Source organism: Sorex araneus, chromosome 2 (genome assembly GCF_027595985.1).
Source record: "Sorex araneus isolate mSorAra2 chromosome 2, mSorAra2.pri, whole genome shotgun sequence".
In the NCBI taxonomy this organism is placed as follows: Eukaryota; Metazoa; Chordata; class Mammalia; order Eulipotyphla; family Soricidae; genus Sorex; species Sorex araneus.
This window is the reverse complement of record NC_073303.1, coordinates 223,734,857-223,758,295: the sequence shown is the minus strand read 5'-3', so window position 1 is coordinate 223,758,295 and position 23,439 is coordinate 223,734,857. Positions and strand designations below refer to the sequence as shown.

Sequence of the window (23,439 nt, the reverse complement as noted above, 5' to 3'; positions counted from 1 at the left end):
ACTCAACCTGCCTTCCGAGACATGCACCGTGACCCTGGGCCCTGGATCCCACCTTGGAACTAAGGCCTGAGCAGGGCAGATGGAGTCTGGGGCCCCTGCCCTCACAAACTAGTACTCCCCAAGCCAGACCCCTGCCCCAGATGGAATCTCTCCCTCCCCCCGTCATCCCACCAAGGCTGGCACCCCCGGGTGCATGAAGGGGGCGGGGTGAGGGTAATACTGCCCTCTCCTGGGTCTAAGAGTCACATGTCTGCACCATCCTGGTCTCTGCGCTAGTCACACATCATGATAAGAACACATTTTATTAGAATCATTATACATATTATATAAATATATTTCTCCAAACTACAGGTGCAGGGCGGGGGGCGGGGGGCTGAAGGAGGCTCTTATTGCTGTGGGGAGGATCCGGGCGAGGGAGGCAGGGCTGGGAAATGGGGACACCTGGGACCACTGTCCCCCATCCCTCACAGAAGGCACAAATGCATTATTTCTTTCCATGTGAGGACCCTGGGGGCGGGGGGGGGGAGAGGATGGCAGGGAGAGAGTGCATGGAACCTCAAAAAATACAAAAGGAACTTCCAAACTTAATCTCTAAGGTCTTGAAAAGGCGGGGGCGGGGGCGGAAGGCAGTGGGAGGGCAGGAAGGAACCAGTGAAGCTCAGAACCGGAAGAGACCTGAAAAGGGTGACATCCATGCTGCTGCCTCAACGCAGACCCCAGAAAAAGGCAGGTAAACAAACACAGACCCCAAGTAAGAGGGCGGGGGGCCCCAGGAATTGGCATTGGGGCACCGGAGGGGAGTGTGTGTGTGAGTATACGAGTGTGTGTGGCGCAGGTAAGCAGTGGCTGACGGGTAACCAGGCAACCAGGGCTCAGAGAGGCTCAGGCTCCTGGGAGGCCGCCTCCACCCTGGATCTGTCCAAACCGCTTTCGGGAAGAAAATTCAGCCACTGCTTGCGAGAGGGCCCCTGCCTGGACCAAAGGGCCAGGTGGCACAGGGTGAAGTTGGGGGCTGAGGAAGGACCCAGCCCGTGGGAGTTTTTGAGGGAACGGAGCATCATGGAGCCGGGGTGATGGAGGTGGGCATGAGATCTACATGGATGTCTGTGCATGAGGGTGTGTGTGTGTGTGTGTGTGTGTGTGTGTGTGTGTGTGTGCGTGTGTGTGTGCTCGTGTGTGTGTGTGTGCGTGCATACGTGTGTGTGTATATGCGTAAGAGTGGACGCGGGAGGGGCGAGGTCACTCAAAGGTGAAGGGGTCCTGGGTGCTGAAGAAGAAGTGTCCATCCATGTGGTCCTCCAGCGCATCCTTGTCACTGTCAGCTGGGAACCGCTCCTTGCAGATTGGGCACTCCTTCCACGGCGGGGTGGCCGGCCCGCCAGTGCTGCTCTCTGCCAAGGGACCCGCTGCAAAGCCACTACCAAGAGAGGGGATGCGAAGGAGCGGGTCAGCCTCTCTCCTGCCATCCGCCTGGCAGGCTGCAGAGAAAGAAAGTTGGTGCCGGGGGCTCCCAGAGGCCTCTGCGGCAGCCCCTTCCTCCCGGGCCCTGCAGGGGGTGGGGGCCCTACTCTTTCTTCTCTTCCTCCGCCCCTGCTGGCCTCTGGCTGCAGCGCACAGCCCAGCCCCCACCCTCCCTGCTCGCCTCCCTCCATCTCCGTCTGCTGCCTAATGAGGCTGAAAATGAGTCTGACACCGTCCTTCATCTTCCTGCTGCAGCCCAGAAGGATGACAGTGTCGCCCTCCCCTCCCGGAGCCCGTGTCACGTCGCATCCAGGCAAAGCTGGGGGCGAGAAGATGAACCGCTCTCGCTCTCTCGCCCTCGCCTTCCTCTCTGGGCCTGGGGGAAACACAGGAAGGCAGAGGGGCCAGTCTGATATTTAACCCCTTCCACCCCCCCCCCCACAAATGTCACTGCCCTGAGGGTCCCCAGAGAACAAGGACAGTGAAGAAGGGAGATCACGTCAGAGGTTCCCAAACAGATTCGACCAACCACCCCCTTCCCAAAAACATTCCTCAGGCCCTACCCCCTGTCCGGAAATCTACCTTATTCAAGTGAATAAATAGAAAGCTGCACCTGAGGCTATTATGGACCCCCAGATCATACCAGTGCCCCCACAGGGGTAGTGTATATTTGGGGGAACACTACTAGAGACGCTGGATGGTTGGCATCCCTGTCCCTGTCCCCGGGCCTTGGCTACCTCCCTTCCTCACCCAACGGGGAGCTGGGGTACCTACCTGGTGGCTGGGGAGGGGGGAGGGGCAGGTGAGAGGGGGTGCAGGGCAATTTGGGCTCCACGGAAGATGGTGCTAGAACAACACAGAAGCCAGTTACAGGCAGGGCCTCTGGGTGCTCGTGTGCAGCGGGGAGAGGGGAGGATTCCCTGGAGGAACCCAGTGGGGGGTGATGGGTCACATGTGGGGCGGGGTGGGGGGGTTACCCACCTCTCCCTCTTCTTACCTTGGCCCAGGCCAAGGCACAGACCCCTGCTCTGGGGACAGCCGCTCCTGCGCGCGCTGCTCCCGCCCTGGCACTCACCTGGCCATGTCGTAGAAGGCGCTGCCCAGCTCTGGGAGCAGCAGGTTGGCCTCCTCGCCCCCACTCTGCACCGCGGCCATCAGGACCGACTTCTCGTCCTCGGCCTCCTGGGGAACAAAGCGATGGGGCTGAGTGTTGGGTGGTGTCGCAAGAGTGGGGAGCAGCACACTGGACCGGGGCGGGGCGGGACATCTAGGCCACAGTGGAGAGAGGGACAGAAGGGGAGGGGGTTGCGGCAGAGGGGCAGCCATGGGGGGCGGGGGGAGGAGGAGAGACTGAGTTAAGAGGACAGGAAGTGGGGCTAGAGAAACAGCAACAGCAGGGAAGGTGCCAGCTTTGTCTGTGACTGACCCGGGTTCAATCCCAGGGCCCCCACACGGTCCCCAAGCCCTGCCAGGACTGATCCCCCTGCGCAGAGAGCCAGGACTGAGCCCTGAGCACTGCCGGGAGTGGCCCCCAACTCAAAAGAGGAGCATAAGCGTGGGGATTAGGGACTGGGCGTGCCGAGGCTGGGGGTGGAAGAGGGTCTCAGGGTAGTGTGGAGAGATCGCGCCCTTGGGGCTGGGCCCCCCACCTCGTCCTGCACTCTCGGGGCTCCCCTCACCGAGTCGGAGCTGCTGTCCTCGGCGGGCCCGGAGAGGTGGGGGGCGATGGGAGCGGGCTGGCTGATGACCACGAGGGGGGAAGCCTCTCGCAGGCCCGCGGGGGAAGAGCCGGCGTCCCCGCGCTCACACAGGCCGTAGCGGGGCAGCCTCATGTCTTCCGGGGACTCATCCTCCGAGTCCGTCAGCGCTGCGGGGCAGCCTGTGAGCAGGGGCGTGGGCGAGGGGGGTGAGAGAGAGAGAGGAGAGAGAGACCTGTCAGCCATCCAGGCCGGGTCAGAGCAGTGACGCTGAATGGGGGAGCCCGAGTGTGGGAAGGAGAAAGCAGAGAAGCAGAGGCCCCTTGTCCCTAAGGCGCCACCCCCAGGGGCAGGCGGAAGCCAGGCCACAAGATGAGCAGGAGGGGGTGGGGTGGGGGGGGCTGGGAGGTACAGACTCAGCCCCGCAGAAGCCTCCTCGTCCTCAGTAGCCGCATCCTCATTCCACTTCTCATCTGCCACCTTGTCCAGGCGGGCCTCCAGCTTCCTCATGTACTCGAGCAGTTCCTGGGGGCAGAGGACAGCGTTGGGATGAGCCTTCTCTCCGTCTCCTCCCAAATCAAGCCCCAGCAACTCGGGGGGTGGGGGCGGGGGGGTGCCTTTGCCGTGAAGTAGGCGGCTTAGGGTGGACCCCCTGCCCCAGGACCCCCCTAACTCCAATAACATTCCCTCCCTTCCCCCCTCCCCGGACCCCAAGGCCCTGCTGAGTCAGCTGCAAAGAGGAGCCCCCCACCTTGCCGCCTCCAGGCCCCCTGGAGACACCAGCATCTCGGGAGACAGAGGAGACAGCTTCTAGCCCTTCCTTACGCCCTCGGGGTGGGTGCCTGGGCCCCCCGAGTCAGGGTTCGTACCTGTTTCTCCTCCTGCAGCTGCTCCTTCTCCTTCTGGAGCACCCGCAGGGCGGAGCGCAACTCCGTCAACTCCCGTTTGCTCTCAGACAGCTGCACCTGTGGGCCAGGTCGGGAGGAACGGTGATGAGGGGCGCCTCTGTTGCAACAGGCTGGGGGGGGGAGCCCGTACTCCACGACCCGGGCCTCTGCTCCCCTCGCTTTTCTTCCTGCAGTCCCACCCTGGCCACACAACCCCGGTCTCCTGAGAATGGCCCTGGGCCCTGCCTCCGGGCCTTGGAGCAGAGGCGGGGCCACGGCAGGAGCACCCCGAGATTCTAAGTCAGACCTAACTGGGCCCAGAATGTGCGCTCAAGAGCAGAGAGAAATGTCCTGGATCTGACACCCAGGGGGGCTGGAGGCATGCCCGAGACAGGCTCCCCCCATCCCAGGCTGCCTCCCCCCGCCCCCCACAGAGAGGAGGCGAGCCCTGTCGCCGCAGGCCTGGGCCCCCCGGCTCCTGGGAGGCTGGGGACCTCACCAGGCTCGAGTCCTTTTCCCGGGCTAGTTCCGTCTTGTACACTTGATTCTGTGTCCTCTCCTCCTGAACGGCCTTTTCCAGTCGGAGTATCTCTGCGCTCAGCTTCAGGATCTTGTCCTTCTCTGCCTGGGGAAAGTCCACCCAGGACAACAAGAAGGTAAAGTGCAGGAAAAGCGGGAGGGGGAGGCCCTGGCAAAATATCCTGTCCCTGCTGCATCTCTTGCTTGCATTTAGGGGCTGGAGCGATAGAACAGCGGGTAGGGCATCTGCCTTGCATGTGGCCGACCCAGGTCCAATTCCCAGACATCCCATAGGGTCCCCAGAGCACCGATGGGAGTAATTCCTGAGTGCTTGAGCCAGCAGTAACCCCTGTGCATCGCTAGGTGTGACCCAGAAAAAAAAAAAAGTCTTAAATAAAAAACTGCTGGGCTTGGGGCTGGTGCGATAGCACAGCGGGTAGAGTGTTTGCCTTGCACGTGGCCGACCCGGGTTCGATTCCCAGCATCCCATATGGTCCCCTGAGCACCGCCAGGAGTAATTTCTGAGTGCAGAGCCAGGAGTAACCTCTGTGCAATGCTGGGTGTGACCCAAAAAGCAAAAAAAAAAAACAAAACAAAAACAAAAACAAAAGCTGCAGGGCTTAAAGCCTGGGTCTTGGCCACGCAAGGCAAACTCTCTCCCTCGGCTAAACCCCAGGTATATTCAGTGAAGACGAGCAAACCCTCGTTCTTTGTTTTGGGGCCACACTCAGTGGTAGGCAAGGTGGCGATGGGATAGGGGTCATTCCCGGTGGTGCTAGAGAACACACATGGGAACCCACACACAAAACCTGTGCTGCCGTCGTCTGAACGGCCTGCCCAGCCCCGAGCCCCTTCTCACCTGCCCCTTCCCTGGCCCCCTGGACAGGGGACGGAGTGCCAGCAGGCGCTCACTGATGAGGCCTGGCATTAGGGAAGGGCCTGTGCCCAGGGCGGGCGTGTTTCTGAGTGGAGATGGCAATCACGGCAGGCGCTAGGCAGGCCGGCACAGGGGCTAGAGGCAGGTCACACCGGGCGGGGCCAGGCACCGCCACGACGACCCTTCTCTCCCCAGAGGTGCCGTCCTCCACGGCGGTCACCCCAGCTCTCTGCCCCGGGGCCGTGGCCTCACACCGAGGGTCCCTACCTCCACGCTCTGCAGCAGCCCTGCCCGCTCCTTGCTCCACTGGCTCTTCTCCTCCTTCAGGTGCAGACTGAGCTCGGCCAGCCGGCCGTTGACGCCGGCCACCTCCAGGCGGCTGCGGTGCAGCTCGGCCATGGTGCGGTCCCTGGCCCCTGCTGCGCTGGCCAGCTCCTCCCCCAGCAGCGCGGCTTTCTGCTGGCTCGACGCTGCCAGCTCCTGGGCGCCTCGGAGCTGCTCCTTCAGCGGCTCCAGCTCGGCCTGGGGAGAGAGGAGCAGGGGGGGATCAGCGTGGAGGGGCTCCCCGGCGAGCCGGGAAGCGTGTGGGCTTCTCCCCAGCCGGACGCTGGTGTTTTCGGTCTCTGGCTGGGTCATCCCCCTTCCTCCCGGCCACCCTGGCTTTCCGTGGTGGCCCGTGAAACGCTTCTCGGCTCCCTGCTTGCCTGGAGGGCCTTCACTCACCACCCGCTGCTGGGCCTGGCCCAGGGTGTCCTTCATCTGGGCCACCTTGTCCTTCAGCCGCTGCGCCTGGGCGCCCAGTTCCTCCTGGCGGCCCTTGGCCTCCTGCAGCTCCAAACTCAAGCGAGAGTTCTCCCGCTGTGCCGCCTGCAGCTCGGCCTGCGGGAGGGCAGACAAGGGGCACACGTGCCTGGGGTGGCCAGAGAGGAGGGCCGTCTGGCGAGAAGGACCAGGACGCCACTCCGATTTGACACCCCCTCAAGCATCCAGCCCTTCCCCCCTCTGTGGACCCTCAGACTCAAGCCAGAGTGCTCTGTCTGCAGCTTCCCAATCGAGGGATTCAGCCTCCGAGCCTGGGGACTTACAGCCCGGGTAGCCCAAGTCCCACTTCTGTCTCCCCACTCTTCCTTCTCTTTTCATTGCCGGGTCACACCCAGTGGTGCTCAAGGGTCATCACCCTGGTGTTCAAGGCCCCAGGAACTGGACCTGGACCCAGCTCCTGTCACACAAAACATCTCTCCCCAGCTTTCCCCCACCTTTCTTTCTTTCTTTTTTTTTTTCTTTTTGGGTCATACCCAGCGATGCTCAGGGGTTACTCCTGGCTCTGCACTCAGGAATTGCTCCTGGCAGTGCTTGGGGGACCATATGGGATGCTGGGGATCGAACCCGGGTCAGCCACGTGCAAGGCAAACGCCCTACCCGCTGTGCTATCACTCCGGCCCGCCCCACCTTTCTTTTGGGGGTGGTGGTGGTGATTTTTTACTATATAGACTATTGTTTATTGTTATACCTAATTACTTATTACATTAGTGCCAAAAACAGTAACAATAAGTCTCTCAACGAGAGACATTACTGGTGCCCGCTCGAACAAATCGATGAGCAACGGGATGACAGTAACAGTGACATTAGTGCTAACATTCATGCTTTTGGTATACAGTCACTGCATCTCATACACCACATCTGGCCATTTCTTTTTTTTTTTTTTTTTGGTTTTTGGGTCACACCTGGCGATGCACAGGGGTTACTCCTGGCTCTGCACTCAGGAATTACTCCTGGCGGTGCTCAGGGGACCATATGGGATGCTGGGATTTGAACCCAGGTCGGCCGCGTGCAAGGCAAACGCCCTACCCGCTGTGCTATCACTCCAGCCCCCACATCTGGCCATTTCTATTCTTTCAGAGGTTGGGTTGGGTCAGACCCAGCAGTGATCCGGAGCTACTCCTATCTCTGTGCTCAGCAGTGACCTGGTAGTGGCTTGGGGGACCATATGGAGTGCTAGAATGGAACCAGGGCTGACTCATTGCAAGGCGAGTGCCTTAAGCCCTGGGCTCTCTCCAGTCCCCTACATATGGCCATTTCTTGATTGTACTACTGAATAACTTGTAACTAATTTTCCACAAGGCAGTCAGATTAACTTTTGTTTTTTTTTGCTTTTGGGATCACATCTGGCAGTGGTCAGGGGTTACTTCAGGCTCTGCACTCTGGAATCACTCCTTGTGGGGCATGGTCGGGGGAACGGTATGAGATGCCGGGGTTGAACCTGGGTCGGCCGCATGCAAGGCAAACGCCCTCCGTGCTGGACGATGGCTCTAGCTCCACACTGACTCTTCTTAAGTATAGTTCTTCAAGTATATGACACCCATTAGAAAATCACCAATGCGGAGCTGGAGCAATAGCACAGCGGGTAGGGCGTTTGCCTTGCATGCGGCCAACCTGGATTCGATTCCCAGCATCCCATAGGGTCCCCTGAGCACCGCCAGGGATAATTCCTGAGTGCAGAGCCAGGAGTCACCCCTGTGCATCGCCGGGTGTGACCCAAAAAGAAAAAAAAAAAAAGAAAATCCCCAATGCTTCCTACTGCTTGGAGAATAAAAACTAAACTGAAGACTCAAGGCCTGGGCCTCATCTCAAACTCCTCCTGCCCCCGCCACACAATCAAGTGCCCCAGAGCTCTGGACTCTAGCCTTGGCCCGTTCTCTGTCACCAGAACAGCTTCCTTTCATGTCTGCTTATTGGCATCTATCAGTGCTGAGCCAATGATTTCCAAACAATCGGCCTCGGAGGCCTGGAGATCTGAGGAAGCAATTTAGAGGTTTTGCAGATAATTCTTTGAACATCTTCTGAATTATTAAGTGTGACATCAAAGAATATTACAGATGACCAGTCCATGGGTCTGCTTCCAGGTTGAGTCACTGCAGTGCAAACGGCAGGAGAAAGTATCTATTGTGGTTCCTGTGTCTTTCCAAGCACAAACCGAGACAGCAGGTGGACAGTTTAAAAATTGTGATCATTTGCACTTCCTTGTGTGTCACTCAAGTTCTGACTATTGTATAACCAAGACAAAATACAGATATAATTTAGCTGCTGAGTCATCCATAAGCTCTAGTTTCAAAGTATGGTATCCATCAAAGTGATCGGTTGCTTTCATTACCTTGTAGGTCATGTTATACACTTGAATTTATAAAAGTAAATGATAGCATAGCAATGAGATACTCTTTATAATTTATTGTGAGGTTCCACACAAGATGTAAAACTTCACTGGGAGGTGGTAAAGTAAGGGTTTTGCTGCTTGAAACATATGAAAATACTAAGTTAGTTTATGCCCCTGTTTAGTCCTTTTATCTATTTTTTTTTCCTTTTTGGGTCACACCTGGTGGTACTCAGGGTTTATTCTTGGCTTTGCACTCAGGAGTCATTCCTGGTGGTGTTTGGGGCCGTTGAAGGGCAAATGTCCTACCTGCTGTCCTACCACTCTGGCCCATTTAGCCCTTTTAAAACATCTTTAGGGGCTGGAGCGTTAGTACAGCAGGTAGGGCGTTTTCCCTGCACACAGCCAACCCAGGTTCAATCCCCGGCATCCCATATGGTCCCCCAAGCACTGTCAGGAGTAATTCCTGAGCACAGAACCAGGAATAACCCTTGAGCACCACTGGTTGTGACCCAAAAAGCAAAAGAAAGAAAGAAAGAAAGAAAGAAAGAAAGAAAGAAAGAAAGAAAGAAAGAAAGAAAGAAAGAAAGAAAGAAAGGAAGGAAGGAAGGAAGGAAGGAAGGAAGGAAGGAAGGAAGGAAGGAAGGAAGGAAGGAAGGAAGGAAGGAAAGAAAGAAAGAAAGAAAGAAAGAAAGAAAGAAAGAAAGAAAGAAAGAAAGAAAGAAAGACCAACAAAGAAGGTCTTTAAGAAGATGTGCCACCAACTCTGTGAAAAACATCATAACTCAATTTTACTTCCCAGGTGACACCTAAATTCCAGTGACTGATACATGGCTCTGGTCCCCTGCAGCGCGCACACTCCTTCTTTACACTTGCATCATCTTTGGAGCCACTACTCAGGAGACACTGAGTAAACACTGCAAGGACAACTGAGAAAGCAGCCAGTTCCGAGCCTCTTACCTCGCTCTGATCCTTGTCTGCCTGCACTTCCTTCAGTTGCCCGAGGAGTTTCTCCTGCTCGCGCGTCAGCACCTTCACTGTGTCTCTAACCCTGTATGTGGGGAGACAGAAAAAAGGATGAAAGACTCAGACTTTTAAAATTTGTTGTTTTGGGAGGCTGGAGTGATAGTACAGTGGGTAGGGCGTTTGCCTTGCACACGGCCGACCCGGGTTCGATTCCCAGCATCCCAGAGGGTCCCCCGAGCAGCGCCAGGAATGATTCCTGAGTTCAGAGCCAGGAGTCAGCCCTGAGCATCGCCGGGTGTGACACATAAAGCCAAAAAAAAAAATTTTTTTTTTCTTTGTATTGGGGCCACATGTGGTAATGCTCAAGGCTTATTCCTCAAGGCTTATTGGGCGACCATATGGCATGTCACGGATCAGACCTGAGTCAGCCATGCGCAAGGCAACTGCCCTCCTCGCTGTCCTAGCTCTCAGGCCCCAGGCCTCAGACTTCTGTCCTGAGTTCCTCTAGGTGCACACATCTCCACTTCTCTCAGAGATACTCAAGTCCCCAAACACAGTTGATCCTAAGTCTCAAGAAACCGAGAGTCCTAGTTCTAGGGCACAATATGGAAATAAATTCCTCTCTTTTAGAGTCACATGCCACTTGCAGGAAATGCTCTGGGAAGGCCATCCAGTCCTTGTTGCTCCATCAGAGATCAGAATCCAATCTCTTTCAGACTGACTTAAACCTTCGGTCTGGATCAGAGGTTGGCTGAGTCATTCTGCGAGAGACCCCGCAGTACACACTCTAGGCTCCCAAAGCCAGTGTCCATGGCAACGAGTCAACTCTGCCACGGGAGTGTGGCAGCAGACACAGACATGTAACCGAACAAGTATGCATCTTTCCTACAATCTTCATAAATTTGTGAATACTAAAATCGGAATTCCATGTTATTTTCCCACATCATCCAAGAGTATTCTTTTCACTTGTCTTACAATCACTAAAATTGTCAAAGCCATTCGTACCAAATGGGTTGGCATGTTGAATTTGGCACAGGGACCGTATTTTTTCCCCTGGCCTATGGAGGTGCTAATCTTTTCCAGCAACTCAGTCCGATCTTTTCTTTTGGGTGGGGTGGGCCACAACAGCAGTACTCAAGGGCTACTCTTGGCTCCGTGCTCAGGAACCACTCCTGGGGGTGGTTTGGGGGACCACATATGGTGTCTGTGATCACAGTAGGTTGGCTGCACACAAGGTAAGTGCCTTATCTCCCTGGACTGTCTTTCTGGCCCTGATTTTGCTTTTCTACCCCATGACTTAGAACATCGATATTTAGTACCTCCCTAAGGCAAGACTAACATAGTCTGGACTAAAAAGTCTCCAGAATCAACTTATTACTCTGGCCCTTAGATAGAATATCTCTTTCCTTTAAAGGCATTTGCAAAAAAAAAGTCTAATCTATCAGTACTGAATAAAACTTAAATCATGTTTTTTTATTTTGGGGACCACACCCAGTGGTGCTCAAGGGTTACTCCTAGCTCTGCTCACTCCTGGAATTCCTCGGGGGACCATATGGGATGCCGGGGATCAAACCCGAGTCAGCCATGTGCAAGGCAAATACGCTACCCGCCATACTATCGTTACGGCTCCAAATCATATTATTTGATAAAGGAAAGAATGAGTGTTTATTCTGGTGAAAAGCTGAAGGGCAGGAATGAGAGGTGGTCAATCAGGTCCCATCTGATAGGAGCAGCAGTTGTCCAAAGAAGAGTACAGTATTCTGTGTGGTACCAGAGAGGACCAACCGGGAGTCATGAGTTAAGGTTCTATGAGAGCAGAGTTTGGCTCAATGAAAGAAATAGAGTAATGACAGCTGTCCAATACTGGAGAGGTGCACCGAGGCACTGACCTTCTCTTAAATACTTCTCTTCTGTGGGGCGGGAGTTGTGGGGAGAGGTTGACTGGAGGTTTAATATATGCAAAGCACATACTCTGAGCTGTATCTCTAGGCCCGTTTTACTCTTTAAATCACCTTTCACCCCTCCCAATGCTAAGAGTTGATGATTGATATCTTTCTTCCAAGGAAGCTATCACATAACATTCTGGGATCACCAGTTCTAACTATTTCCAAATAGTTAAAGAATCAAATCTCAATCCTTCCTGCAGTAAAAACTGCAATGTGCCCTCTCTCCTCTTGGGTTAAATGTTCTATTCATTCTCTGGGGCTGGAGCGATAGCACAACGGGTAGGGCGTTTGCCTTGCACGCGGCCGACCTGGGTTCTAATCCCAGCATCCCATATGGTCCCCTGAGCACTGCCAAGGGTAATTCCTGAGTGCAGAGCCAGGAGTAACCCCTGTGCATTGCCAGGTGTGACCCAAAAAGAAAAAAAAAAATGTTCTATTCATTCTCTTCTTCTCTAGCTCCTATTGGCTTAGTTTCAGCTGTGTATTACTGTCATCCTGTTGTTTGTCGATTTACTCAAGCGGGCACCAGTAACGTCTCCATTACACTCAGCCCTGAGACTTTAGCAGCCTCTCCTTACTCGTCTTTCCCAACGATTGTATTAGATGGAAATTCTGGTTATTTCTGGAAGTGAGGGATATGGACTAGTGTTAGGAAAGACCAAGACAGCAAGGCAGAAAAAAAGGTAGCCTCAGTAACTGGGGCATCCTGGGTGAGGCTGAGAGGGGAAAGAGAAGCTGTATGAGCTCAGCAGTAGACTTGCCTCCTGCAACTGGAGGCTGGAATTCAGAGGTCACCAGAAATAGCAAATAATGGGGGGCAGAGGTGGTCTCCGCACCTGTCCAGCTCCACCTCCTTTGTCAGCACTTTCTCACTGATGGTCTGGATGTCATCTTCCAGCTCCAGGATACGCGCCACGTGATCTCCCTGCTGCCGACTCAGGACATCCCTCTCTTCTGTCAGCTCCCCATGGGATCGGGAGAGGCCCTGGAATTAAGGTCACCCCAGAAGGGAGCCGTTAGCCATCTCTCAAGAAGCAGAGCAAAGGCAGAAGAGAAGCGAATCAGAGCACGACTGTTCCCCACCCCCCGCACCATGTCACTTTTCTTCAAAAACAAACTGTAAGAGAATCTGCCTTTAACTGGTGAATTTGGTCACCTCCACTCTACCGGGATACTTCTATGTTCAAGGTAGCTCTGTAGCACTGTTGTCCCGTTGTTCATCAACTTGGTCGAGTGGGCACCAGTAACGTCTCCATTGTGAGATTTGTTGCTACTGTTTTTGGCATATCTAATACGCCACCAGGAGCTTGCCAGGCTCTGCCGTGCGGGTGGGATACTCTCGGTAGCTTGCCGGGCTCTCCGAGAGGGACGGAGGAATTGAACCCGCCTTGGCTTCGTGCAAGGCAAACGCCCTACCCACTGTGCTATCACTCCAGGCCAGTGTTCAAGGTACTAATATTTATTTGGGATGGGTCCCCTGTCATATCAAGTTTAATTTCATTTGGTACCCATCAAACCTTCATTTTATGCCCACACCTGACTGAGCTCGGGACTCCTGGCTCTGTGCTCAGCAATTACTCTTGGTGGTGCTTGGGCAACCATATGTGCTGCTGGGGACCAAACTGAGGTCAGCCGCATGCCTGGTGAGTGCCTTACCCCACACCATGCCTCTGAGCCTAAACCTATTTAATTTTAAGATTTTTTTATTTTGGAGACACACCGGTGATGCTCAGGCATCATTCCTGTCTCTGAGCTCAGGAATTATTCCGCATGGTTCTTGGGATACCATACGGGATGCTGGGACTCGAACCTGGGTCAGCCATGTGCCAACCCACTGTACCATAGCTCTGGCTCCTAAACCTATTTCTTTATGTGTGTATAAAGTATCAGGGACCGAACCCAGGACATCATATAAGGTAAGACAGGAAGGAGTTCTACTGCCACTAAGTCACATCCTTGCCTAAAACCATTTTTTAAAAAAATTTACAGAACATCTTAACATCCACTACCATTTCCCCTTTATCCTCGTTACACTGAGTTCGGATCCTGCACCCAGGCAGGGTGGGCGCCACCTCCCGACCTTGTACTGCTCCGTGAGCTCTGCGTGCTCCCGCCTGGCCGCCAGCAGCGTCTTCTCCAGCTCCTGCACGCGGCCGCGCAGGTCCGTCACCTGCCCCTCCAGCTGCAGCTTCAACTGCATCAGGTCATTCCTCTCCTGTTGGCTTTCGTCCAGCTGGCTCTGCAGGGCGGTACGAGAAAGGGGTCACGCCTGTCACGTGTCCGTTTTCAGGGCCTCCGCCCAGCCCTCTGCAGAGGCACTTGGGAACTGGGAAGTGACATCAGTGGGCTGTATAGAGAGAAGGCCTGGCGCGCTACAGCCGACACAGGGCCCCCGTCACTGTTCTGGCCCATCTCTTACCTGTCATTGATTTCAGTGAGTGCTTTATTTTGGGTCTCTGGGCCTCGCCAAGGGGTGTTCAAAGCTATTCCTGGCACGGTGCTCAGTAATGACCCCTGATGGTGCTCGGGGAACTGTACATGGTGCCAGAGATTCAAACTGAGGCTGACAGGACTCAAGGTAAGCACCTGATCTCTGTCTCTCTGTCTCTCTCATTTTGGAGTCACACCTGGTAGCGTGTACTTCTGGCTGTGCTCAGGAATCACTCCGGGCAGGCTGGAGGGCTGCCATATTGGATTGAACCAGGTTCAGCCATGTGCAAGGCCAGCGCCCTACCCATTGTACTATCTCTGGCCCCACCCTTACACTATCTCTTTGGCCCATCTCTTACCAAGGCAGGCCCCTACTTTACCCAGCCATTCCAGGAAGCCTCTGTCTGACAGAAGTCTTTCTCAAGTCACACAGACAGAGGAATGACGCTCCGAAGTTTACCCTCTCTGCTCGGGAGCCAAAGAGATGCTAAACAATGTTGAGAACAACTTTTTCAGGGGAGGTGGAGAATGACACCCTGCAGTGCTCAGGTCTTACTCTTGGCTTTGTGATCTGGTCACGGTGGTCAGTGCTCAGGGGTCACTCCTGTGACAAACTAGATATAAGTAACTGTGAGTAAGTTCCTTATGTTCCCTGAGTCTCTGTGTCCTCATCTGCAAAGTACTTCCTTACTTGCATTGTTATGCGGTGTTTATAGTGAGAATAATATAAAAATAGAACATGGGGTAGAAACTCACACACAAATTTAAGTAAGAGATAAATATCTTCCCATTCATTTGTGGATCCTTTGGGAGGCCTCCCAGGCAAAGCTCTAGTCCTACTCGGTGGTGCTTGGAGTACCATAAAGTGCTAACGATCAAACTTAGAGCCGATATGTGCCAGACAAGTACACCATCCCTTTGATCCACCTCCCCAGCTCTGTGCTTGGAAGGTTCTAGAGGGAAAAGGTTTGTCAAAACCTTTCTCAACTGGGGACTACATGGTGCCCTGTTGGCCCCCAGAATATTCTGAGGGGTCCCAAGGGACAATCATATATGGGGGGTAAAAGGGCATAAGATTATGCACCAATCTGCAGGACAGAGGTGCCATAAAAAGGAAGCCAGGCTGGAAGGGGGCCACTGTCAGAAGAAAGTTGAGGAATATTGGTTAAATCAAGCTACGCATTCTTACCTCCCGAACCTTCCTCAGGCCTCTCTTCTTTGGGGGGCTGGGGCGGGGATGGAATGCAATGCACGTCCTCTCTACTTGACACACCTTCTCCCCCCATCCCCTCACCTTTCTTTCAGGAAAGCTTCCTCCTAATTCTTCCCCATTTGGTCTTCAGTCCAACACAAAAGTAACACAAGCCACTCTTAATTTTCAAGCAGAATATTTAAAGTAGTAAGAAACTGGCAAAATCAATCTATTTGTTACAAAATAGTAACAAATTTGGTTTTGGGGCCATACCTGGCAGTGCGTGGGGCCTTTTCCTGGTTCTGTGCTCAAGGTATGTGGTGCCTGGGGACTGAATCAGGGTCAGCTGCTGCATGCAAAGCAAGCAGTTACCCCCCGCGCTACCTTCCTGGCCCATGAAATTCATTTTAGTAGTATTTTATCTAACCTAGGTACCATTGGACATGCTTTGCATGAGGGAGGTCTGGGGTTGATCCCCAGCATCACATGGTCCCCAGTGATGGTCACCACCAGGGTGACTTTAAGCACAGAACCACGAGTAGGCCCCGAGTAGCCAGGTATGGACCTTGAGGACCCCTGAGTATGGCCCAAAACCAAAGTATTTGGGTCTTTTACATTTTTCCCCTAGTTTTGGGCTACATCTGGCTGTGCTCATGGCTTACTCCTGGCTCTGTGCTCAGCGATCTTTTTTTTTTTTTTTTTTGCTTTTTGGGTCACACCCAATGATGCACAGGGGTTACTCCTGGCTCTGCGCTCAGGAATTACCCCTGGTGGTGCTCAGGGGATCAAATGGGATGCTGGGAATCAAACCCAGGTCGGCTACGTGCAAGGCAAACGCCCTACCCTGCTGTGCTATCGCTCCAGCCCCCTCAGGGATCATTCTTGACACTGCCTGAGGGATCATACGTGGTGCCAGTGATCAAAACAGGTTTGCCACATACAAGGCAGGTGCCCTACCTACTCTCCGGCCCTACATTCATTTTCATACTAAGACAACACAGTCTAGTGTGTTTCAGCCACGGAGTACATGCCAACTCAGACTAGTCCCATTTCAAGAGCTCAGTGCCATGGGGCTTATGCCTTCAGGCGTGGGCAGCCGGGCCCTGGGCCTCACTATCTGCTGTCACTCATCAGGCCCTGGAAGTGGGTCCTATTTTCTCCTTCTGTGAATGCTCCTTCCCTGAATGTTCCTTCCCTGAAGTGGCCTCATTGGCTCTTTCTCCAGGGCCCATCAGGACGTAGCACAGGGAGAAAACAGTCTCAGAGATTTCTCGGGGAGCCTGGAGTTCAGCGCACTGGGAGGTGGCCGGCTTACTTGGGTTGGTTTAGATTGAGACCTTAAAAGCGCCAGAGCTTCAAGTGAAACGACAAGGGGAGGGCGCAGGGGCGAGGCCCTTGCAATGTTGTCCCCCCACTTGTGCTGCTGTGGCTCTGCTGTTCTGCTCTCACCTGTAGCACAGTCGCCTTGGGCACCACCAGCAAGATGTCAGAGCCCCCATCCGTCTCTTCCAGGGTCACGAGCTCGTCCATGGGCCGTGGCTCCCGGAACTGGAAAGCGGGGCTCTGCCCGCACACTCGGCCCTGGCGGTTCACATACCGGAACTGGTAGAGCTGGGCCCCCGGCTTGGGCAGGTAGCTGGCTGCGGGAAGGAGAGTGGACCCAGGACCCCAAGGATTCCAGGCCCACAGACATCAGTGGGAGTCCCTTCCTCTGGGTGTGTTATATTTCTTGTGTTGCCAGTCCCATTTCTATTCTTCCCCTCCCCTCTTCTAGTGTTTTGGTCACACCTGGCAATGCTCAAGGGTTATTCCTGGCTCTGTGTTCCGGAAGTACTCCTGGCGGTGCTTGGAGGACCATTTGGAATGCCGGGGACAAAACCCAGGTCAGCCACATGCAAGACAAGCATCCTACCCGCTGTACTCTCTTCAGCCCTTCCCATCCAGTTTCTTGTTCCATGAACTATATTTTCTCCTCTCCACCTCCCACAGGCTATTTCTGCTCCCGGGGGTACTGTTCTCCTTCCTCTTTGCCTTATTTTCTTTCTCAAACCAATGTAATAATAGTAACAATAATAAAACTAAATGATGATAATGCTAATTAAGCTTTACCAGTGCCCAAAATGCCCAGTTAACAACTTGACTTGTATTATTTCATTGACTTTTATCATCTTGGGTTGGTTTTGTTTTTTTTTCTTTTTGGATCACTCCTGGCTCTGCACTCAGGAATCACCCCTGGCGGTGCTCAGGGGACCATATGGGATGCTGGGAATCAAACCCGGGTCGGCCGCGTGCAAGGCAAATGCCCTACCCGCTGTGCTATCGCTCCAGCCCCAATCTCGGGTTTTTTTTTTTTTTTTACAGTGCTAGAGACTGAACCCAGGGCCTGCATCCCAGCCACACATTCCACTAGTGAGCTACCTCACCTGTACTGATTTCAACCCTCATCCTGTATCTGCAAGCCAGGAATTCCCTTTACTATTAAGATAATAGGCACAGAGAGGTCAAGTAATGGGCTCAAGTTCAAAGAGGTAGTAAACAGCGAGTGGAAATCTGCATCTGGACTTTACAGACTCTAGTGACCACTGCTTCTCAACCTCTCCTTCCTGTCCTCTCCGCAGTACCAGGAGCTCTGCCTGCTTTGGGTAGATGAGGCTGACTGTTCTCACAGACCGTTGCACCTCCAAACCTCCCGATTCTGTGACAGTCCCCTGGTTCTCTGTCTACTGGGCTCGGCGGACCATGTCTTCCATTTTAATGTATTCACACTTTCACACTTATTTTTCTTTTCTTTTCTTTTTTTGCTTTTTGGATCACACCCGGCGATGCTCAGGGGTTACTCCTGCTCTGCACTCAGGAATCACCCCTGGCAGTGCTCAGGGGACCATATGGGATGCTGGGGATCGAACCTGGGTCGGCCGCATGCAGGGCAAATGCCCTCCCCGCTGTGCTATCGCTCCAGCCCCCACACTTATTTTTCTTTTTCCTTCATAGCCTCAAGCTCAGTCTCTCTCCTCCCAACTCCCCCTCTTTTGGTGCCTCCCAGTTTTCCTTCTTCATTTGTACCTTGGAACTGGACACTGGCGTGGACGGGGGAACCCTCGGCTGTACTCTCAGGCACTGAAGACCACACAAACGTGTGGTAATCTCGTACACAAGCGGCCTCCACCTGTAAAAGCCCAAAGTGGGAGAGGGGGATGGGCGACAGAGAAGAGCCAGTAATGTGTCAGAAGAGAGGGAGCTTAAGGTGGGGAACGAAGCTGCGCTCTGTGCACTGTCATAGTGGTCCCCGGCCTCTATCAACGTAAGGTGGAAGTGCCAAGACCCCGGCAGCTATTCCTCTTACTCCAATCAATTCATGCCCATTAACCTGGGCCACAAAAGGTCCTAGAGATACCTTGAAGATGCCAATCCAGTCGCTAGTGCTGGGCACGGTGCCTGGGGGAAGGGTGTAGTGACATTCCACCTTGGTATTGGGGATGTAGGTCCGGGCGACATTCAGAAAGGTGACTCCGCTCCGGGACGGGGCCCGGCTGAGGGAGGATTCTTCCATCTTGGCCTCGGGGTGTCTGTCCTCCTGTGAAGCAGAGGGTTGACGGCTGGACATCTAGCCACACCAGCTCTCCCCCCAGCCCCGCCTCTTTCTCTGCTTATCCTCCCCACGGCTGGGTCACCGGGCATAGCTGAGCCCCGGCCCTGGAGGGCTACAGAACCATTAAAGTGTCACTGCTCGTCTGGACGACACAGGTCTCGCCTTCTGAGTCAGGCTCCATCCTGTCTCACACTTGGGCTTTTCTGAGTCACTGACTCTTCCTAGAGTTGAGATCTCTAATTTATGCTCCCTTCTCGTTACCCCACAGCCCAAATCTTAGCATCCCAGGGTCTTCCCTCCTCAGTCAAGAGGGTGTGGGAGGGGGGCTGGAGCGACAGCACAGCGGGTAGGGCATTTGCCTTGCACACGGCCGACCCGGGTTCGATTCCCAGCATCCCATATAGTCTCCTGAGCACCGCCAAGAGTGATTCCTGAGTGCAAAGCCAGGAGTAACCCCTGAGCATCGCCGGGTGTGACCCAAAAAGCAAATAAAAAAGAAAAAAAAAAGGGTGTGGGAGAGGTGGTGTTGGAGCACACCGCTAAGCTACACTGCTAGTCTGGGGCTACTCCTGCCAGGGCTTGAGGGAACCATGGTGGTGCTGGGAAGTTTACCAGGGTCAGCTATGCGCAAGGCAAGTGCGAATGCCTCAGTCTCTGTACAATCTCTCTGGAGCACACCTGTTGATGCTCAGGGATTATTCTTGGCTCTGTACTCATGAATCACCTCGGGGGCCATATGGGATGCAAGGGATCAAAACTGGGTTGGCCGTACCGTCGCTCCGGTCCCCTTTCCCACTCACAACCATCCTCAAGTGTTTCACAGTCTGCACTTTATCCCCACCCCACTCCCACCACCTCGGCTCTTTAACTGACAATCCAACTGAGGTGGGGGCCCCTCATCCTGAGCGGGTCGCCTTGCCCACTCCCAAGCTTAGGGACCCAGCTGTCCCCGGGGAATGCCATAGGACACCGAAAAACTCATCTTTGACAAGAATGATTGAGACTTCCGAGATGAAAGAGAACTCTTTGGGGGGGAGGGGGCCAACACTCAGGGCTGCAGGCCCCCAAGTGCTCCTTTCTCTCTGTATCTCTGCCATGAATACTATTAAGCATAATAAAAACGACAGCAATAAAGTTTCTGCTCTCATACAAGTCGAGAAGGGAAAGGGAAGACACGAGGAAAGGCAGGTTCTGTCTTCAACTCTTCCGGAGAGTCAAGAAGAGTCAAGAATTCTGGAGGCGGTGGCTTCAAGGGCGGAGGGAACGCCGAGCAGGAACGTGGTGGTGTGGGGGGAAGGAATGCCAGGGGCCTGGAGCCAGGAAAGCCACACCCCTGGGCAGGGGAGAGCCGGGGAGGTAGGACCTTAGGGGCTCCTGAGCAGGAACCCTATCAATACTATCCAGAGAGGACAGCGCACGCGTGTTGAGACGGGACACTCGCATTCTTCTCTTCCACTCCGGCATGGACAACTAGAAACCTCACTGGGTTGACTCTGTTACCCCTGCTCCAGGCACTCTCCCCCCTCTCCATCTTCCCCCCTCTCTCCTCTTAGCCTCCATTCTAAGCGCAGCATCCATCCTTCCACGGGCTGGGCTAGGTTGCTGGAAGCACCCTATGGGATGGAAGCGAAGGTCCGAGCTGGGGGGGTGAGTTCACTGGAAACTATGGGGGTGGAGCGAGGAGAGAGAACAATAACAACCCCGAGGACGCCTGGGCCCAGGGCTGAGAGGTGGCCCTCGGCCTGTCTGCTCTCCCGCCGCCTCCACGCAGCCCACGGGGTGGCCCATCAGCTGGGGGGGAGGGGGGTTGCGGCGGGCAGGCAGGGCGGCAGGAACTCGGAAAGTTGGCAGAAGTGCAGCAGCAGGCAAGGAAAGGTGGGTCAGCGCGGCAAAAGGGAGCCACGGCTCCCTCCCAAACGGCCTGAAGGCAGGGCACCCACCAGCTCGCCTCGGGTGCTCAGTTCTCAAACCTCCCGCGGTGAAACCGGCCCGTTCCCGCGGCACATACGAGTCTGGTTTTCGGCGAGGGGGAATCACTGTCCCCGGACAGCTGAGCCCGGAGCACCGCAAACACCGCACGCATCAGGTCCTTAACAGCTGGAAGCCAGCCCTAGGCCCGAGAGCCAGCCCTGGCACCTGCGGTGGACGCGTGTCCCCAGGTCCGATCGTTCGCGTGTGTCTGTGGTGTGTGTCTGTGTGTGTGTGTGTGTGGGGGGTGTCCCAGCCCCCCGATCCTGCAGGGCTCTAGAGTTCCTTGACGGTCCGGACAGATTCCCCCGCGCCCCCACGGGTTCTGCGCAGAAAAGGCCTTTCGGGCCGGCGGGTGGCAGGTCTGTGGGGTTCAAGTCTTGCTGAGAGCGAAAGAACAAAGATTTCCGCCTCCCCCCACCCCAATCCTCTAAGCGCATTAAGTTTTCCCGAGAAGGTCTGAGGAGGTGGGGGGAGCGGCGACGGGGCGGCCCCGGGTCGGCGGCGTCCCACCCCCGCCGCCACCCCCCTCGGACCAAGAACTCCTCAAACAGTGGGGGTGACTTCTCCAGGACGGATCCCGTCCGAGCCCGAACGCTGCTGAGCCTGCCTCCGACAGTCCCCTGACGTTCCCCTTTCACGGACCGAAAAGTGGGGTGACCCCCTCGCGAGATCGCTCCCGAATTAGGCCAAGTTTCTTACCCCACGGACGGATCAGCTGTTCCCTCACCTTTCACCAACAACAAAAACAGCACTCCGACTCCGGGAGGGGAGGGAGACGGGCGCGCGCGCGGGCTTCTGGGCTTGTGGTTCCCCGGGCGCGTCTGTCGCCGAGCACGCCCAGATCCGGGACTACATATCCCAGGAGGCGCTGCGCGGGGAAGGCGGGGCAAAGGGCGGCCGTGCCGGCGGCCTCCCCACTGCATTCTGGGAAATGTAGTTCACGCTTCCATAACAGCCAGCGAGGGTGTGGCTACCAAAGGACTACAAGGCCCATGATTCCGTAGGAGGGGGCGGGCTGTGTTAGTGGTGACTGCGAGTTTGTAACGTGCGTGTTGGGGGTGGGCGGGGAGGAGTTACGAGGCTAACGCCTCCCGAGTAGTTCTTTTTTGGAGCTGACTGGTCCGGTGGGGCTGGGTCTCCTAATTTTTCTTTTCACTCCCTGTGAAGTAGGTCGTGTGGTTATTCACACTTGACTGGTGGAGGGACTTCATAGGCCCAGAACGGTTAAGAAATGGATGTCAGGATCCAAGTTAGGAGATGGTAAAAGCTGTGGTAACAGATGTGCCCTCCGTCCCTGCGCAGCCCGTGCGTCTTTTCCTAACGGACGTTCCCAGGGCCAGGCAGGGATCGGCCCCTCCTCGGCGCACCCGGACTGGGCTCCCCTAGGGTGGTCTCTGGGTCGAGGAAGAGGAAACGTGGCTTGGGGCGGCGGTGGGAGGGTGGTGCAGTGGGAAGTCGCAAGGGGAGTTTGGCATTACTCAAGGTCTGGTCACAGCTCACAAACTAGCCAACAACTCACTTTAGAGGAGCCAGCTGGCCCAAGCCTTTTAACCGGCTTAAATCCACCAGGATAACAATGCATGCCATTGCTCCTGTTTTTCATTTAGCAGACGTGAAAAGATTCACAGTCCTCCCACGTGTTATGTTAAAGACACGGGCATCTTACCTCTTCCTCCTCCCTGACCTTCCCGGTAGTTTGAAGCATTCAAAACAATCTCCCCGTCTCTATATTACGGGATTACAGTCTAAGGGTTGATTTGTTCTTCCTAAGCGCCCGATTTAATACTTTGCTGGACTAAGTTATGGAGCCTCTGTCTTTTCCAAGTTTTTGGGGTAGTATTTTGTTTTTATGACTGAATAGGGTGTCTGTTGCCTGCCCTTGGGTGCCTTTCATCTGAAGTTCCCCAAGTACTTAACAATAAGTCACTGGGCTTCGCAAACATTAAGGTGACATGTCTGTGTTATTAGTCAGAATTTATGAGGTAAGGTGCAAACTGCTGCATGAGGAGAGGCTCAAGGTCCCGGGATGGGTTGAGTCAGTCCTGTTCAAGGACCTGAGTCTCAGATGGTTTGGGTTTTTGTCTTTCACCCAGAATAAAAGCTTTCTGAAAAGTTGGAGCTGGAAATTAGAACAGTTTTTGTGTATTGGGTGGTTACAATGCCATGTGTTTAAACTATGCCAAGAATGTTTCTGTTTGATACAACAACCTCACGTAATAGGCCCTATAATTACCCTTATTTTACATAGGACAATTGAGGGACGGATTATTAAGTGAGTGACCCGGGGTCATCCAACTAAATGGAAGAATCAGGATTTAAGTGTGAGCCAATATATCATATTCTCAGCCTGGAAACTCCTAGTATGTGATTCTAATTGCCATTATCCCAGACGTTCATTGAACATTAATACCCAAGGCTCAAGGGGATGTGAAACAAATTCAACAAACATGTATTGATTCTCTGAAGAGACATCATTTGTTATCAGAGAAATGCAAATCAAAATGACAATATCTCACACCAATGAGGATGACATGTATCAAAAAGATTGGAAACTACCAGTGTTGGCAAGGATATGGTGAAAAAGAAACCTTTCTTTCACTGTTGGTGGGAATGTCAGTTGGTTCAATCTCTATGGATAATGGCATGGAAACTTCTTAACAAAGTAGGAACAAAGCTTCCATATGACCCAATACTTCTGCTTCTTGACATCTACCTGCAAAACATAAAAGCATTAATTCAAAAAGATATAAGCACAT

At 54.3% G+C, this 23,439-nt stretch overlaps 2 protein-coding genes across 3 annotated transcripts in view; both read right to left on the bottom strand.

Annotated features, from left to right (window-relative positions):
• The window catches only part of ATP5MC2 (ATP synthase membrane subunit c locus 2), a 214,826-nt gene that overhangs the window by 48,105 nt on the left and 143,282 nt on the right, over window positions 1-23,439 (bottom strand). The window lies entirely within an intron of this gene.
• CALCOCO1 (calcium binding and coiled-coil domain 1) lies at window positions 284-21,518 on the bottom strand. 2 transcript variants are annotated; one of them, XM_004601543.2, is made up of 15 exons: window positions 21,383-21,518; window positions 18,518-18,697; window positions 18,187-18,289; window positions 16,573-16,763; window positions 13,582-13,740; window positions 12,338-12,486; window positions 9,550-9,640; window positions 6,165-6,320; window positions 5,709-5,963; window positions 4,545-4,670; window positions 4,028-4,123; window positions 3,575-3,683; window positions 3,141-3,340; window positions 2,537-2,643; window positions 284-1,417 (listed from the first exon to the last, which is right to left on the bottom strand). In XM_004601543.2, the coding sequence occupies exons 2-15, from the start codon at window positions 18,671-18,673 to the stop codon at window positions 1,240-1,242; spliced, it is 2,076 nt and encodes a 691-aa protein (XP_004601600.1). In that variant the 5' UTR covers window positions 18,674-18,697; window positions 21,383-21,518; the 3' UTR covers window positions 284-1,239. The 2 variants fall into 2 exon arrangements, with proteins under 2 accessions (XP_004601600.1, XP_054981725.1); XM_055125750.1 differs by having other exon boundaries at window positions 3,141-3,683.